The sequence below is a fragment of the Microplitis mediator genome, chromosome 1 (assembly GCF_029852145.1).
Source record: "Microplitis mediator isolate UGA2020A chromosome 1, iyMicMedi2.1, whole genome shotgun sequence".
NCBI classification, from domain to species: domain Eukaryota; kingdom Metazoa; phylum Arthropoda; class Insecta; order Hymenoptera; family Braconidae; genus Microplitis; species Microplitis mediator.
Genome location: NC_079969.1, coordinates 24266332 through 24285255, shown reverse-complemented (window position 1 = coordinate 24285255; position 18924 = coordinate 24266332). Strand labels below are relative to the sequence as shown.

The following is an 18924-nucleotide window of genomic DNA, read 5'->3' as shown; positions in this document are numbered from 1 at the left end:
ATTTTTTTTAAATGATAAATTACAAAGAAAAAAATTTTCCAAAAAATTGCACCTGTAGCTTTTTTAATTTTCTACATGTGCATATTTTTAGTTTATTTTTTTTTGCAACTGATTTGCGAAAAAAAAAATCCAAAAACTTTCAATTGCCTACTGAGTTCAGAATCATATATTTTCAACAGAATAAACTTTTAAATTTATATATAAGATAAAGTAAATTGTGTTACTGGTAATTACTGTGATCATTACAATTACTTGTGATACATTGTAGCTGCTTAAAAAATTTCAAAAATGCAGCAATTATAAATAAATATAAGCCTCATATAGATAATTGTATGATACGTATATAATAGATTATTATAAGAATTTATTACAATATCTCATTACAATCTCACGAGTAATCTATTAATGTGCGCTTGATATGAAAATTTTTTTCGATAAAATTTATTTATTTATTTATTAAAAAAAAAAAACAATAAAACTATCAATCATTTTCCCATTTTTTATGAATTTCTTTCAAATGATTGTAGACACGATTAGATACATTTAAAGCAGCATTCATTGACAATAATCCAGGTTCTCCCATCAAACTCAAGCCACACAGACCTATAATTTAAAAAAAAAATTATTAACAGAAAAATAAAGACAGAAATTTAAAAATTGACTTTAAAGCTGCAATTATTTGCGCAAAAAAAAAGAAACTTCTTGGCGCAAAAAATTTTTACTCTCCCCAAGAAAATTTTTTGCATTATGGATTGAAAACGAAAGTTGTCTTGGGGCAAGAAAAAATTTTCTTGAGCTAATAAATTTTTTTTATTTGATAATGAAAAATTTTTGTTGCGCCAAGAAATCTTTTTTTTCTTTGTACCGAAAATTATAAAAATAAGAGACTAAAATTATTGATAAATTATAAAAACGAACCTAAATAAGTATGCAATGGATCAGCACGTGTATCATAAAATTTAGCAAACCCTCCAATAGAATCATCTTGAGTACTCAAAATAAATTCTCGATTTTCTACTGGATCAATAAGATGCCCAGAGTCGAGCATATGTAGTGTAGCGCCGACCCAAAAGCTGTAACAGGTGTCTGATGGTTTACCAGGACGTCCTTGAAACCCACTGGTTTGTCTCATGAGACACCAACGTCTCAATTTGTCAATTTGATCCTTATTCAGGACATTGTGGAGCTCGTTCATGAGATATAGACTGGCAACCGCACAGAACGTTGATCCACCATGTGACTCCAGTCCAGGTCCTTGTCCCATTGCTCCATCATATGACTGTAATTATTCTAATGAGAGAATCCCCAGTACATTAAACGCTTAGCCAATTAGGCAAAACAATTATCATTATTGACGCAGCTAAAAAATCATCGGTTATTTAAAAAAAACGTCAATTTCCATGTTAGCTAACAAGTTTTCTCAGTTGCAGATGATTTTTTAGTTGCATCGATAACGAATAGTCTTATTTCGGATAGTTTTGGCATTGAATAGAAGTTTCGGAGTAAAACTTGAGCTTGAGAGTTGTTCTGGATAGAGATGTTTTGGAGTAACCAGTTCAAGGATACAGTCGACTACCCGTCATAAGACTGGTCTAGGGGACGTAGGGGAAATTTTTATTGAAATTTCAGTCTCTCCACTACCATGCGTTTAGTTTTATTCATTCAAAAAGTAAATTCAAGTGGAAATGGAAACCAGAGTGAAGGCTGAGTCCAACAATTAAGAATAATTATAATATAAAAATACTTTGTTATTTTTTTTAGTAATTTATTCCTCAAGATCATCTGTTAATTATTGTCAGGGTACGGAAGTTTGTGTTCAACAATAAGAATAAAAGAAAAAAATTCACGCGAATTTCTCTATATCACTACGACGATCGCGAGCAAACTCACGGGAATTAAATTAAAAGATATATTCAAAAATCGAATGCCATAAAAGAATGTTGAAAGTAAGGTAGTAGCAGCAAGACCGCCAGCAAGACCACCAGTAAGATAAGCAGCAAGACAATTAGCAAGATAATTAGCAAGACCATCAGCAATACAATTGTCTTGCTCGTTGTCTTGCTCATTGTCTTGCTGGTGGTCATGCTAATTGTCTTTATGGCGGTCTTGCTGCTTGTCTTGCTGGTGGTCTTCCTAATTGTCTTGCTCATTGTCTTGCTGCTTGTATTGTTGGTGGTCTTGCTGATTGTCTTGCTGGCGGTCTTGCAAATTATCTTGCTGATTCTCTTATTGACATATTTTTTTCACAACCTTAATTTCAACATTCTTTTATGGCATTCGATCTATGAATACATCTTTTAATTTAATTCCCGTGAATTTGCTCGCGATCGTAATTTTGATATAGAGAAATTCGGGCGAATTCTTTTCTTTTATTCGCATTGTTAAGCACAAACTTCTGTATCCTGTTCATTGCAGTTTCTTTTTTGTTTTATTCGCACTGTGATAACGCAAAAGTAACTGTAAAATTTTAAAATTGCCAAAAGCGTAAATTAATAAATAAATAGACAATAAATAATAACAGGCAGGCTTATGACGAATAGCCAACTGTACACATGTTTTAGATATAGAAATGCTATAAAGTTGTCTGTGCATGGATAAGTTTTGAAGCGATTTGTATGTCATAATGCCAGAATATTTATAAATAAATAATTACAGTATTTACTTACGATACTCTTAACAATATAATCAATAGCCGTAGTTTTATTTATTCCAGACCAATCATTGAGGATCGCAGAAACACAGCATGCACAGTAGAGAAACCTCATGTCGCTTTCGCTTTCAGTTATCATTGCCATGAAACAACCATCATTATTCTGACATGCACGCATACCTTCCAATATTGATTTCTTATTAACGCGTTTCAAATCATCGCCCAATGCTAATAATGTTGCAAGTGCCGTATAAGTCATCGGTAAATAACCACATTGATAGTGAGCCGTATCATTTGGTAGCATCGTTGAGGCTTGAAAACCAGATCTGACACCAGGATCTGTCACTTGTAATTTGTATATCCATTCGATGGCTGATAATTTCTCCGTTTCGTTTATCAAATTCAATGAGTCGAGCATGTCAAGTCCTGATACAGAAAAAAATGCAAACATCATTCTATTTGAATCGTATTGAGCCATTTGACTCGGCATTATTTGTAATATTCTTTTCAAATATTGTGCGTGTTTCTTTTTTTCTAATTGTGCGGTTAAATTTCGTGCCATTGTTTTGTTTATTATTCAAAAATTTATTCAGTTTTTTGTTATTCAAATTTTTTATTGATTTCAAATAAAATTTGAACTTAGGTTAGGATTTACTCAGACACAATTTCACTTTTAATTTTAAATATTTAGAATTTACTGGCAGTTTTATTTATTTTAAGTAGAAAATTATATTTTATTATTATTATTTTTTTAAATTTATGGTGATTATGTTTTTTGTTTGCTTATATTTATAATACTTTTGTTTTTTAGTAAAAATATTTGTAATGGAATGTCTTGTAAATTTGAAAATGAATTTTTGTGTCACCGACTGTTTGAATAAAACATATTTAAATTGTATTGATTGGTTTTAAATTTAATTATATGAGTTAGTAATATAATTATGTTCATTTATTTTAATTATTGATCAAAATACAGGCGGTTTATTAGTTTTCATTGCGCACTAAATTCACTGAGACATAATTGGGTGTAAAATTTATATAAATGGGCGATAAAAAATCTGTAAATATCAATTGTAATGAAAATAATTATTGTTTTAATTAAGAAGAGTTCATTTTTCAAAATTTAATAGAAAATTTATTTTGAATTTTATTGTTATTCTTTTTTTGTTAAATTAATTATTGAGTCGATTTTATCGAGTGTAGATAAAAATATTCATGATACTGAAGTTAGCAGACGTCTAATAATTTTTGGATATTATTTCAGACAGTAAATTATAAAAAAAAAAAAATTTGAAAAAATTGCGCCTGTAGTTTTTTAAATTCTCTACAAGTGCATTTTTTTTTTTTTTTTTTTTTTTCCAATATGTCCGGTAAAAAAAAATCCGAAAATTTCTGATTGTCTGTTAACTTCTAGATCATAAATATTTGAATCTATGAAACTGCGTTTTGTTTCATTTTTTATAAATTTTCTGGTAAATTTTACTAAAATTTTGTTATTAATATAAAATTTAGTTATTTTTGCAATAATTTTATTTTGAATATTAAAGTCTATAAGTATTCACTATTTTTAAAATAAAAAATTTTATAAATATTTGAACTGTCATGGTCCTGAAATTAGTAGACAATGGACAGTTGGATTTTTTTTTTTCAACAAATCGATTAAAAAAAAACTAAACTAAAAATATGCACATGTAGTAAATTAAAAAAACTACAGGTGCCATTGTTTAATTTTTATAATTTGTCGTTTTTAAAAAAATTCAAAAATTATTAGACATCGACTAACTTCAGTACCGTAAATTATTTTCAAATTATTAAATGCATTTTCGAGTGTAAGTTTTAGTGTAATTAATATAATTATCGACCCAAACGAATTATCATAAAATTATTCAATTTCAATTTTGAAATTTCGCGTCAAGTTGGCGCTACTGCGCGTTGCTGTTATCAACGTTTAAATTTTTGCTAAAGTAGGGGCGGTCGAGTAGTCGCAAAATCGATTGCTTTGTATCAACTGGCGGTTCGATAACGGCAGTCAGTATCATCGACAACTTCAGTAGTGGTCCAGATCTTTCTTTACGTTTGAATTGAAACACAGTATTGCAGTTAATTCGCGGAATTATCCATAAAATTTATTGCTCATAGTAATTGTTTAATTAAAATGTGCAGTGCTTGTAAAATTTAAATTGTGCAAAGTGTCTGTGGTGTCGTTAAGTGTTGAGTGTTCAGTGCTAGTGTAAAATGTTGCGAATTGCTGGTGCTGATAACTTCCAAGTTCCTGAACAAAATCATCTGGCATCGTCTGGTAGGAAATAGCAGTTAAGTGACGTTTTTTAGCTGCAATGCACTTGGAGAAATTTATTTTAAATCTCCAAGTGTATTAGGACACCCTCCTGCATATTATTTTCCCACCAAGGTTTGTTCAAACACTTAAGTGTTTTTTTTTAAATTTTTTAAATATTTTTCTATTATATTCCGCCGCCATTTTATTTTGACGCACGATTTTTAGTTTTCTCAATTTATAATAATTTATTTTTTAAATATTTAAATTTACCGCGCAAGTAATAAGAAATATAATTAATAAGTTTACATTCTGAAGTGCGCAACACATTTCGGAATGCACCCACATTCACACTCATAAAAAAGTTACCAATTTTCTTTTCCCGCGTAAAATAAAAAAAATCTAAAGTCACTAGGAAACTTTATAACGTCCATTTCAAAAACAAAAAAAAACATTTGAATACAATTAATAGTTAATAGCTGACGCGTTTATTATTCATTTCCCAACAATAAATGATTATCGTTTTGTAGTTTATTAATTATTTAAAAAAACTGAAGAAACTTCCAATTTTTTCAAAAGTCCGAATAAATAAAACAAAGGTAACAAATTCATATCTTTGATATTTGACATTGTAAAGGTTATGCCGAAAAATTTTTTCATAAATTCATATTTTTATTAAATAGTTTAGTTAGTCATCAACAATGGATTCTGAAACTAAAAAAATAAATAAAAATAAAAGAAAACGACAAAACTCACAGAGGGTATTTCCTTCTGCAGGAGTAAAAAATTCAAATGATCTCGAAACATCAACAACAAAAGTGGATCCTAAAGCCAATCATACGAAGAGTAATAAAAGAAAAAGAAGAAATTTTCAAAAGATCTCTCCTTCTTCAACAGAAACGAATTCGTCTGACTCCCATCTATCATCAGTGGACCCCCAATATCGATCCGTATCGTGCGTATATGAAGATCGTGGAAGGAAGTATTCAATGGCTTTTTGGAAATTGAATCCTTACAACAATGGAATTTTGTACTACAAAGTCCAAATCATTGATTACTTCCACATATCTAAAGATTATAATCGCCTCTTTTTTGATGGACAAAAAGATTATTTACTGGTTCAAAATTGGGGGTTACTTGGCACGCAAGACTTTCGCGATACTTCAGAAAAATTACCGCTTGAATGCTGTATCAATAGATTTTACTATTTAATCAATTGTTATCAACAGTATGAACACTACTTACCACTTATTGATTCACCCGAAACCAATGAAGTGAATTTGTCATTTCCTGTGCAAAAACTTATTAAATTCATATATTCAAATAATATGATTGCTAAAAATGACTTAAATAACAATTCATTAGTTGATTGTTATAAAAAATTGAACTCTAATATTTCCGTACTCGATAGAAATTCCGTAATGTTTGATATAATACAACAATATATAACTAACACACACTCTGAATTCCACTATCATTTTAGAGTGATGATAAATGACGTATTCATGGTTGATAGATACGGCGAAGACGATAATTACATGAGAAATCTTCATAATAAAAAATTACTTTGGCATGGGACTAAAATGAGTAATATCTGTGCTATTTTATCAAACGGTTTGAAAATCTCTCCCCTCAATGCCAAGCACACGGGTCATATGTTTGGTAAGGGAATTTATTTTACTAATGTTGTTTCGAAAGCCGCTAACTACAGTAAAACTAATGTCGGACAAGGGGATCATCAGGGCATTTTATTATTATGTGAAGTTGCGTTGGGAAATGTTATGGAGTTATACAATGCGACAAATATAACGCAATTGCCGTCTGATGTACATTCAGTATTTGTTAGAGGAATCAGCAGCCCACAGAATTATATAAACATTTCCCAGGGAGTTGAAGTTCCTTATGGGCCGCTTGTTAATGTGCCACTTTCCCAAATACCACAGTTTCGTCACAATCAATTTGTTATTTATAATACTGCGCAAGTTAGAATTCGGTACCTTGTTTGCGTCAGTTATGACTGTCTGTCATGAGGCATAGAAGAGATGTAACTTTTTATGTCTCTGAAGATCTGAACGTTTTTTCCGGAGCGAAAATAAAAAAAATTTATGAAATTTTACTGATTAGTGACTGCTGGGTAGTTGGGGTGGCTGCAATTTTCAGTTGACACGAGCATGTAAGCAAACTAGGGGTGTGCGAATAGTTAGAATTTATGAATTATTCGTTTCGGATCGAATCGAATACTTCGGCAGTGTTACAATTCTTCTCAAAAAATCTCTACTCAAGGGAAGTAGCGACAACTCGACTTACTCACAACTTTACTCAGCTTCAACTCTACTCATAGATTTTTTGTATTCAGGTTTAACTCTACTCAGTTATATCTTAACTCAGCTTCAATTAGATTCAGCGACAACTTTCTTCAGCTACAACTCTACTCATGTATTTTAGACTATCGATAAAATAACAATTCTTTGTGAGTAGAGTTGTAGCTGAGTAAAGATATAACTGAGTAGAGTTAAACCTGAGTAAAAAAACTGTGAGTAGAGTTGAGACTGAATAAAGTTGTGAGTGAGTAGAGTTGTAGCTACTTCCCTTGAGTAGAGATGTTGTGAGTAAAATTGTAACACTGCAACTCGAGTTATTTGTAAATTTTGGAATAATTCAAATTTTTGTCAGAGGAAAATAGAGCTTAGACACGAATCTACAAAAAAATTTACTTTTGCTGACTTTAAAAACTAAGCTCTCGATTAAACAAAAACTGAAAATTTAAAAGCTGACCAAAATTTTCTTGATTCAAATTGAATAACTTGAAAAATTACGAATAATTTTAAAACTTGTGGGTAATTTTAAAATTGACCAATAATTTGAAAAGTTATGAATAAATCGAATTGTTTCGAGATTAGATTCCAATCGATTCGCACATCTCTAATGCGATCCATTTCAAAAATTTAGATCGAGTAAATTTTTTACTGTTCGTTTCGTTTTTTTTATTTTCGTTCCGTGAAAAACGTTCCGATCTTGGGGTCCGTATTTTTTTGTAAGCTTATATAACATAATTTAAGACGAGTTTATATGCTATTTATAAATTATTATAACAATTACATATTTAACTAGTTAACTATTGGATAAAAAAATAGTTTATGAATTTTTAAGAGTGTTTTGGATCATTAAAATTTCATTTAAATGAAACTAAGAATGAATAAAACGTTTATGTCATATTTTTTTAATTAAACATGAAATGTATGTCTAAAAAGACGCTATTACACACGACATTTTTTATGTGATAAAAATATTAGCAATAAAATTATTTTTTGACTGAAGAAATGACGATCGCTTTTGTAATAATTATTAAAAAAAAAAGTTTACTGACCACAAACTAAAATATTTTCGTAAAAAATTACCCGATTCTTCAGCGAAAATTTGAAATATTCATTGAAAAAAAACCTTTCATGTGTCTACATATTTTATTGGTTTAAAAGATATAAGTTTTGATGGAAGAATTTGATAATTTTTTAAAAAAATATTAGACTGAAATTTCATTTCAGTTTTTTTCTCTCCTGCACGTAAAATTACATTTAAACTTGATGTAAAATAGCAGCTTTCATTTTACGTCAAATTTATATGTTATTTTACGTACACTGTAAAAAATCACCGGGGTAAGTCCAAACGGTGTAGGTGTTAAAATTATCGGTGTTAAATTTACCCCTGAAAGCGGTGTGAAAATAACGCCGTCACCGGTGTAAATATTCTAGACTGTTGTTAAAATAACGCCGCCACCGGTGTAAATATTCTAGACCGGTGCTAAAATAACGCCGCCGCAGGTGTAGATATCCTTTACCGGTGTTAAAATATTTTACTTTGTGAATATTTTTACTTACTCGATCACTATACTTGTTAATAAATGATATTTTTTATTAATTTTCATAAAGAACTGACATTTTTTGTGTTTTATAATCTTTAAAGTTAATAATCCAAGCGGACGCAGTTTACCCTGCTTTTACACCGGTTACCCCGCCTTTACACCGATTTTACTCCGCTTTTACACCGGTTACCCCGCCTTTACACCGATTTTACTCCGCTTTTACACCGGTTACTCCGATTTAACACCGGTATTTTTAACACCGGGCGGAGTTAAAATGAGTCCATTTTTAACACCGCTCTTTTTACAGTGTATAAAAGAGAGCTAAAAGTTTGAACTGAACTTTTTTACATATACTGAAGCTTTCAATTTCTGAGCTGAAACTCGGGTTTTTTGGGAATACTACTTTTACCCTAAACATAAATAAACCGCTTTTTATGAACTAACACTGCCATCTCCTGCCTCTGGTTGTAATTTCTACATTATCTTTAACTGATGGTAAAAGTATGAAAAATTTTGTCTTGGTTAGTATGTGATTATGTGTTTCGTCACGCGGTAAAGAATAAATATAAATTTGTTGGCGGGTCGAGTAAAATATTAAACTTTTTTATTATAACTTGTAAATAATTATGTCTTGGATTCATAATTAAATGAGTGTTAATGTAACAGACACCAGATGAATTTAAAATTAATAATGAATAAAGTAAATAATTAATAAAATAAAATTTTTAAAAATGCGCATTTAAAAAATTTTATAATTAATAAGTGTATTTTTTATAAATATTATTTTTTAAATTATTTACTATATTTATTTATAACTTTAAATTTGTCTGATGACAGAAAAGTTCGCGGACATCTGACAATTTTTAAAACTTTGAAATAATAAATTTAAATGTTTATAAAATAAAAATAAAAAAATACATATTTAGAGAATACAAAATTCAGTACATGCATTTTTTAAAATTTTATTATTTTAATTATTTAATTTTTTTGCATGTAATTTAAAAATTGTCGTATGTCTGCTACATTCAAACACGTATTAAAACAATGAAATTTTAAAAAATGCGCGTACTAATTTTTCACTGATCTAAAATACGCATTTTTAAAATGATACTGAAGTTAGCCAACATCTAATAATTTTTGAATTTTTAAAAAATGATAAATTAAAAAAAAAAAAAAATTTTTTCAAAAATTCCACCTGCAGCTTTTTTAATTTTCTACATGTGCATATTTTTATTTTATTTTTTTGCAGTTGATTTATTGAAAAACAAAAATTCAAAAATTTTTAAATGTCTGCTAAATTCAAGATCATTTTTAAAATTATTCTACACTTACACTTTATTTATTTACTCAAAAATTCAAAAAATTCCCACTCGTCAGTTACATTATGATACTGAAGTTAGCAGACATCTAATAATATTTGGATTTTATTTTAGACAGTAAATTATAAAAAAAAAAAATTTTGAAAAAATTGCCCCTGTAGTCTTTTAAATTCTCTACATGTGCATATTTTTATTTTCGTTTTTTTTCTGATGGATTCGTTGAAAAAGAAATCCAAAAATTTTCAAATGTCTGCTAACTTCAGATGGTCCTGAAGTTAGCAGACATTTAAAAATTTTTGAATTTTCGGATTTCAACAAATCAATTGCAAAAAAATGAAATAAAAATATGCACACGTAGAAAATTTTAAAAACTACAGGTGCAATTTTTTCAAAAATTTTTTTTTTATGTTTTATTGTCTAAAAAAAAAATCTAAAAATTATTGGACGTCTGCTAACTTCAGTATCATAACTTTATGATCCTGAAGTTAGCAGACATTTAAAAATTTTTGAATTTTCAGATTTCAACAAATCAATTGCAAAAAAGTGAAATAAAAATATGCACACGTAGAAAATTTTAAAAACTACAGGTGCAATTTTTTCAAAAATTTTTTTTTTATGTTTTATTGTCTAAAAAAAAAGTCTAAAAATTATTGGACGTCTGCTAACTTCAGTATCATAACTTTATGATCCTGAAGTTAGCAGACATTTAAAAATTTTTGAATTTTCAGATTTCAACAAATCAATTGCAAAAAAGTGAAATAAAAATATGCACACGTAGAAAATTTAAAAAACTACAGGTGCAATTTTTTCAAATATTTTTTTAAAAATTTTTTATCGTCTAAAAAAAAATCCAAAAATTATTAGACGCCTGCTAACTTCGGTATTATGATCGTAGTTATATTCACATTAAAAAAAATCCGAAAATTCGTAATTGTCCGTAAATTTAAGAATTTTTTTTGCTGGAAAATCAGAAAATTAAAATTTTCCGTTAATACTCGTAAGTGTTCGTCCATCTTCGGTGGAATGTCGAGTGTATATTTCGTGTTATCCCCTACTTTGGAGTTGAGAAAACCGCGATTAGTGTGTGTGCCCCTGCCCCACATCGTCGTATTTCGTTTTTCGTCGTCGGGTCGTTCGGCTGGAGTCGGCTCTCCCAGAGTCTATCTCTGTTAGGTGGTTGCTGGTTCGAAAAACTTTCGGCTCTCTGTTTCTCAATGTAGCAAAATGGCTGCCAAACTACAATAATGAGTGTGACGTTGTTAACGTTTACCAATGTGTTATATTGTTTGTGTCGTTCTTCCTCAAATATATTTTGTGATTAATAAATAACAGTGATAATTGTGACAGTGTTTTATTATATCAAGACTTTATTATACTGTAATAAATAATAATAACTCAATACTTTCCACACACGAGTAAGTGAAGGTGTTATTTTTTTTAGTTTTTTTTTTTTTTGTTAATTCTTTTTTTTTATTGTTTTTTATTTTATTTTTTACGTGGCGCTCGCCTGTCTATAAATTCCATAGCTGCATTCCAATTATCATATTTGAATAAATAACACAAGATAAATTATTTAAATTGCATTTAAATTTAACTAAAATTTAATCCAAGTTATTTATATTTATTATAAATAAATTTCTTACCTTTTCTAATTCTTATCCTAGCCATCTAATGTGTATGTCTTCCGGGAAGTAGCGTGACTTCCTTAAAAAATTTTTTATTATTTTTTTCTTCATATAAAATACCGCATTGCATTTTGAGTTATTTTTATCAGCGTTGCTGTGTTGCTTTACTAATTTACTATACATTCAAATCATAATTATATTCACAGATAATTAATTTGACGTCTGTCGAAATGACATGCGGAGGCTTAATCGATTAAATGACATTTGAGTTGTATCTTAATAATTCTAAATTAAACTAAACGATAAAAATAAAATAAACTTATTTAAATTTTTGAAGACGAGAAATTTGAATAATTTATCAAATTGTTATCATTTAATTTCAGCTGTTATTTAAAAAAAGTCCTTGGTAATTTTGTGTTATAGTATTAATAGTTTTTGTTTATCTTGGCAAAGTAAATAAATTTATCCTTGAATTGCAATTACACTTACTGCGATGGTTTATAATTACTGCGGGTTATATTAAAAAAACACTACACTAGATCTCCTGTATTTTATTGTTATTATTTTCATTTAATCTAGTTTTAAATAACACACGTATGACTTACAGTTGTATTGTATAATTTTAATTTGCTTTGTTATAAGTTTTGTTTTGACTATTCTCCGATATGATGTCTCATATTACGATCCATTACTGTAACAATAATTAATAAATAGTAATAGCACAGTATTGTATCGACCTATTAAATATCATCTATTATTTTATTTAATTTGTTAAATAATTTTAACCGTCACTTAAATTATTAATTTATCAATTGATCTGTCAGTTTAAATAATTATTGACGTATTAATTACTTGCTAAATTAAATAATTGCTTGATATTAATTAAAAATAATTAGTTAGTTTAATTAAAAACAATTACAATTATTTTTATTTTTTAATTGAATTTTTAAATAATAAATCATCGGATAAAGATGACGTTCAATAAAGTTATAAAAATATATTAAGTATATAATATCAAGTAGTCGGTATAAAATATAAATTTTTTTATTTTTTCCAGTAGTAATTGAAAAATAAAATAAAACGAGCCCATAGACACTCCCTTAATATTAAATCTTAAATAGGCGATGCGAGATATTGGGCATTTAAAATACATGAGTGTCTCATTTCACCCCAAATGCTTATTGAGGGGTTAATAATAAGATAAAATATTCTACCTTAATTTTTCTTCTCATTCAAAAGCGATTTCACAATCTGGAAAGTAATAATTCTAAGATACCCTCATTAAGAACAACTATTTTATATAAATTGCCTTACAGATACCATAAGGGAGGCCGCATTCTAGCCAAAGGTATTGTCGAAAAGGCGTAAAGGTGTACAAATTTTTTTTTACCAAATTATGTACACTGTAAAAAATAAAATTGACGTATTCATTACTTACTAGATTGAATAATTACTCGATCCTAATTAAAAATAATTAACAATTATTCTTATTTTCTAATTTAAGCCTTGAATTATAAACCATCGGATAGGGACGACGTTAAATAAAGTTATAGTCAGTATAAAATATATTTTTTCTATAAACGATATCTTGGTTATAAGTTAGATTTTTACTACACCGCATGTTCAGTACGAAGTATGAACGACATTCCTTGTTATGTGTATTTGATATATATTTATATAAAGAGATAAAGAAAGAAGGATAGAGAGTGAGTGAGTGAGACATGAAACATGTATTAAACTTTCCTACTTGAATAATTTTCTTCTTCTCTGTATTGAAAATATTTTTTTATTTTATATCTAAAAGTTATTTCATAGATTTACTTAACCTGGTACGTTATACTTTACGGTACAACTAAACTAAACATAGAATAGAATGCATTAAAGACATTCGCCGGGAAACGAGTGTATCCGTCGTGTTCATCACGAATTAACGTGGGGGCATTAAATACAAGCAGATAAATAATGTGAGAACGAGACATATATATCAGGTTGTGTCTTGGTCGCTTAAAATAATCTTCAACTTGTCTTTCTTGGACAATATTTTATTTAATATTATTATTATATATATTTTTTTTTTTCAATCCTCGCAATAATTAAGTTGAGAGATTTCTTACAAGTCAATTTCTCACATTGTCAATATAAGTCTAAAAAATTTTAAAAATGTATAACGCGATTTATTTTCTAATTGCTACCATATAATTTATATATATATATTTTTTTTTATATAATTGCAAATTAAATAATAACTTTAACAAACAAAAGTCTTATCCTGGGAAATTGAGCAATTGAAAGAGAATGAAAGTCCTTGAGGTTGACTTACATACGTATACTTGTTAATTTATATAAATTCCATTTTTATTTAATATATATATATAACACAAGTATGATAACAATCATGAAAAATTAGATCATCGATCCCTCGTGTCTCGTCCCTTAGAAAAAAAAATGTTGCGTGCGAATTCAGATAATTAGCGAATCACTAATTACGTGACTAACGGACGCGTTGCTCGAGTTACTTGATGTTGTTGTTAGCTGTTTAATTGTCCTAAGGTATTAAAAAATAAAACTATATATATATATTTGTACGTAAAGAGGAAGAAAGGAAGCGTGCTGTCGACAGCAAGTAACAGCAGCGTAAAAGACTTCCGTAGCGAAATTTATTTTCTCACATTCATTTACATAATTTATTTTAGTTTTTTATTTTTAAATATACCCATCATTTTTTTAGCTTCGAAATTATTTCCGCGCACTTAAAAATTCTTCAACGGTCTTGTGTCTATTAAAAAAATTATTTAATTACTTTATTGAATAATAATTATTTATATTTTTTTTTCAGGGAATAACGCAACAAAAAAAGATGGCATGTGAATCAAGGAACTAGGTAAAGTATATAATTAGTTTATTACAATAAACCAGAATAAAAATAATAATTATTATGCTATCGATAGGAAATACTAGTGAAGCGCACAGAGAAATTTCAAGTAAATATTCCCTCTGCGATTTAAAAAGTATAGTTGATATTACTTTACGAGCCTAGTAATGATTACATTGTTGCACAGTGACGCACTTTTTTGTTTGATGTCGTTTTAACAGTAAAGTAATTCGTACGCTACACGGAAAAAATTGTAGTTCTTCTAACCACAATATTGTAGTAAAATATTTGTAGTTGCGAGTACTTCAATATGTAGTAAAAGATACTACATAAATAGTACTGACTACAAGTGTGGTTGAGGTTATTCCAAGTTGGAGTAAGCATTTCTTTACTCCAACTTGTAGTAACCTCAACTACAGCTGCTGTTGTAACTACAATTTTTTTTTCGTGTATAAGAGCGTAATACGTGGGTTGCTGCAATGTAACCATTACATGCACCTGAAGATCGGAACGTTTTTCACGCAACGAAAATGAAAATAATTCATGAAATTTGTGTCTAAAGGCGAATTTAGGGGGTCTAGTTGGGGGTGGTCTATCATTTTTGTGACGCGCGAAACATTTTCGAAATCTAGATCCAGTAGATTTTTTACTTTTCATTTCTTTTTTCTTGTTTTTGTTCCGCGAAAAACGTTCCGATCTTCAGGTACATGCCATTACTAAGCTGCATAGGCGTAACTACAGTACAGCAATACTGAATTTACTGAAAATAAAATTAAGCTGTACAACATCCAAACAAATACGTATTTTTAACATTCAATTAGTAAATAAATAAATTTCAATTAGTTTTTAAAAAACATGTCTGATAATTTATCTATTTATAAAAATACATTATTATATATTATATCTATCGTTTTGGAATATAGTTTTTTCCGTTGACTATTTTCCATTCGCTATTTTTTGTAACTCAAAGAAACGCACGCTGATTTTTGGTAATACGAACAATACAGGGTGTGCCGTCAACTGATACCAACAATTTTATACCACGACAAGTAATCCCTACAATTGATCCCATCAACAATTGATCGTCAACTGATTTTTATCAACAAATAATTTACATAATTTAACTTTTTATATTTACAACAGTGAATTTTAATTACTCGTGTCATAGTAATTAATTAATAATTGATTATTTTATGAATTTGTCAGTGGGATCAATTATCGGGTTATTACTTGTCGGGGATCAGTTGTCATGGAACCACAATACAGTAATGTAACCATTACTATGCTGCATAGGCCTAACTACAGTACGGTAATTCTGAGTTTACTGAAAATAAAAGTAAGAAATACTTGAAAACAAATACTTGACAGCATAGGAATCATTACTACAAACATATTGGTATTTACTATACGATATATTAAAATTTACGTTATTTTCATTGTCGTTGGTTAAATACTACACGGTTAAGTAATAAATGCATTACTTTTCGCCGAGCATAGTAATACATCATGACATTTCTCTCCGTGTGGATATTGCATAGCAAAAAAGTACCCAATAAAGTATAAGCTTGTAATACTTGAGAAGTTTATGATTATGATGAATGATGGTGATGATGATGAAAAGCAATGCATATAATGCTTTCACTGTTTTAATAATTCTACTTCAGATGTAGATATAAATGTATAAACATATATATATATATATATATATATATATATATATATATATATATATATGTATTTAATACCTCAACACATTTAAAGTGGGCGCCATCAAGCACCCATTTTCCCTTCCATACCATTCCATTCCGCCTACTTTTCATGCCCGGGAGCAGCTACCAAAGCGGCTTTCTGAGACTCGTTGACATGAAAAAAGAAACTTTAAAGAGATGACATATATGCTTAAGGCTATGCACTTGAATCATCTACCTTATACTACTTAATATTATGTTTTTTTTTAATAAGATAGAAATTAATAAAACGTCTCTTGTATGTCTAAAAAAGCTAGGTCAGTTTAATGACACAAATATCGCACTATCAGCAGTTGAGTATTACGTAAAAACGTGAAAATGAACCTCATGAATTCTTCATTTAGCGTACACTGTTCAAAATTTTTATTGAAATTTAAAGAAAATTACTTGAAGTTATTAATAAGTTTAGATCAGTCAAAAATATATAATATGAATTTACTTATTCATGTTTTATTTCGTTTAAATAATTAATTTTTTTATTGTTCATAAGTCAATTAATTTAAAATAAAATTTATTATAAAGCTGGTAGTTATTTAAGAAACCGTAATTTTAATTGAAATTTTTTTTTTTATGTATAATTAAATTTTAAATACGAGAAATTTCATAGCGAGACTTTAATAAACTCGCAGTTATCAAAAAGTAATTAAGGTTTTCTAAAAAAAAATTACTACTGTATTTTTTTAATTTTTTGAATTAAAATTCAACTCAATGTATTTTTAAATAGTTTTATTGTATTTTTTTAAAGATTATGCTTTAATTTTTTTATTTATGTGAACAAATGTACTTGAAGATCGGAACGTTTTTCACGCAACGGAAATGAAAAGTAAGAAATCTACCGCGTTCAGATTTCTGAAATGTTTCGTATACGAGCTAGTATATCAGCCGAAAATTACAGGCCACCCCAACTTCCGGAACTACCTCTTAAGCAGTCAAATTACTAAATTTTTTTCATTTCCGTGGCGTGAAAAAAAACCCCCATTTTCCGGTACATAATTTTTTTCTCTTCATTTTGTTTTTTTATTTTCGTTCCGCGAAAAATGTTCCGATCTTCTTGTATACATAAAAATCGATATCCATGTAAAAGTAATAAATTTTATTAAATTTTCACACAGAAAAAGAAAACTGTCGACAGAAAGTAAATATTCTTGATTAAAGAAAATTTTTTTGAAAATCTCAATTTTCTCGGATAAAGTAGAAATCTCCTCTGACCAAGAAAAATTCTCTTGGCTCAAGAAAATCTTGACTTGGTTTCCGAAGACGTTTGTCTTCCAAAATATTTTCTTGACCCAAGATATCTTTTTTTTCTGTGCATGATAATTATCCTTGAAAATCGAAAGAAATTTTGAACAGTGGAGTAAAAGTGCATGTCAATTGTTGATTAGCTACTTGAGATAGATAATGATAGACAATTAATCTGCATGCATCAGAACAAGTGATACTTATCACAAGAGAATAATGTCTTGAGCATTGGGAACGTGAAAATGATACAGTTGACGGTAAATACATGTCTTGTATGCAACTGAGCATTAAACTCACAATTTGTTGCAAGTATATTAACTTAAACTATATCTGTGTCTTAACTTGTTGCCTTGATGGCTTGTCTGTCTTTAACTTGATTTGCGTTAACGTTAGTTAAGTCTATCCACCGCCTCTGTAAAGTTTGTATCCACGAGGTAAGGAGCGTTCACCAGAACGACGGTGAGACCGCCATGCCCGCTTGCACACCTAACTGAATTCTTGCGAATACTTTTGACGTGCTGATTACTACGTTTCTTTCTCATTTTTCTATAACGTCACTTTTAAAACGTTTACTTTTTTTTTATTTTCTTATCTCAAATCGCGAGTACTGATCAATTATATTGCAGACTCATGTACTTTTATTTTTAATTAAACAAATTAAAATTTATTATTTATTTTATTATTATGTGTACTTATATAATATAAGTATATGTATATATTTTTTAAAATAGAAATTTTAAAATGAAAGTTTAAACTTTTCGTGTCATGAAATAGAGAGTTTGCAGTAATAAATAAATAAATAATTAATTTGAATGTAAACTATAAAAAAATCGGGATAAGTCCAGGCGGTGTAGGTGTTAAAATTTTCGGTGTTAAATTTCAACACTGAAAGCGGTGTGAAAATAACACCGCCGCCAGTGTAAATATTCTTTATCGGTGTTAAAAAAATTTCCCGGTGTTAAAATATTTTCGGTGTTGAAAATTGTGTAATTTTTAAATAAATTACGTATAACATAAATAATTATTTAAATAAGTACATAGCAAAATTAAAATTTCCTTCTGATAATATTCATTAAATTTTTATATTTTTTTATATCCCGTGTAAAAAAAAATTCGTTCCAAAAAGATTCCAAAAAAGTTCCGCATGTGGAACTTCTAAACATGAGACAGATTAGAACTTCGAATAGAACTTTATTGGAACGTTAGTAATTTTTATAATAAAAAAATAAGTTTTTATGAGCGAATTTAGAGTCAAAAAAGGATGTTCTTGGAAATTTTTTGGAATTTCATATGGACATGCGTAAAAAGTTCTATAATCACCACTTTTGACCTTTTCG

General features: G+C 28.6%; 3 protein-coding genes across 6 annotated transcripts in view; 2 read left to right on the top strand and 1 right to left on the bottom strand.

Moving 5' to 3' along the window:
• Window positions 1-17: 17 nt before the first annotated feature.
• Window positions 18-11989, bottom strand: LOC130678213 (geranylgeranyl transferase type-1 subunit beta). Of its 2 annotated transcripts, XM_057485294.1 has the most exons (4): window positions 11747-11989; window positions 2667-3076; window positions 919-1279; window positions 18-603 (listed from the first exon to the last, which is right to left on the bottom strand). In XM_057485294.1, exons 1-4 carry the CDS (start codon window positions 11769-11771, stop codon window positions 482-484), a joined length of 918 nt encoding a protein of 305 aa, XP_057341277.1. In that variant the 5' UTR covers window positions 11772-11989; the 3' UTR covers window positions 18-481. The 2 variants fall into 2 exon arrangements, with proteins under 2 accessions (XP_057341277.1, XP_057341276.1); XM_057485293.1 differs by lacking the exon at window positions 11747-11989 and having other exon boundaries at window positions 2667-3805.
• LOC130678211 (poly [ADP-ribose] polymerase-like) lies at window positions 5362-8185 on the top strand. Of its 2 annotated transcripts, none has more exons than XM_057485292.1 (2): window positions 5362-5524; window positions 5614-8185. In XM_057485292.1, the coding sequence occupies exon 2, from the start codon at window positions 5627-5629 to the stop codon at window positions 6953-6955; it is 1329 nt and encodes a 442-aa protein (XP_057341275.1). In that variant the 5' UTR covers window positions 5362-5524; window positions 5614-5626; the 3' UTR covers window positions 6956-8185. The 2 variants fall into 2 exon arrangements, with proteins under 2 accessions (XP_057341275.1, XP_057341274.1); XM_057485291.1 differs by having other exon boundaries at window positions 5609-8185.
• Window positions 11212-18924, top strand: part of LOC130678210 (tyrosine-protein kinase CSK) — a 24456-nt gene continuing 16743 nt past the window's right edge. Inside the window, exons 1-2 of one of the 2 annotated variants that reach the window (XM_057485290.1) lie at window positions 11212-11528; window positions 14565-14609. The gene's annotated coding sequence lies outside the window, so the exon portion shown is untranslated. The remainder of the gene's footprint in view (window positions 11529-14564; window positions 14610-18924) is intronic. The other variant, XM_057485289.1, reaches the window with a different exon arrangement.

Bases quoted from the DNA above. Each gene is read 5' to 3' on its own strand.
- LOC130678213 (XM_057485293.1), bottom strand. From the start codon at position 3,212: ATGGCACGAAATTTAACCGCACAATTAGAAAAAAAGAAACACGCACAA. The intron at 1,280-2,666 runs GTAAGTAAATAC...GAATAATTACAG, and splicing joins ATTATATTGTTAAGAGTATC to TCATATGATGGAGCAATGGG. The intron at 604-918 runs GTTCGTTTTTAT...TTTAAATTATAG, and splicing joins TCCATTGCATACTTATTTAG to GTCTGTGTGGCTTGAGTTTG.
- LOC130678211 (XM_057485292.1), top strand. From the start codon at position 5,627: ATGGATTCTGAAACTAAAAAAATAAATAAAAATAAAAGAAAACGACAA.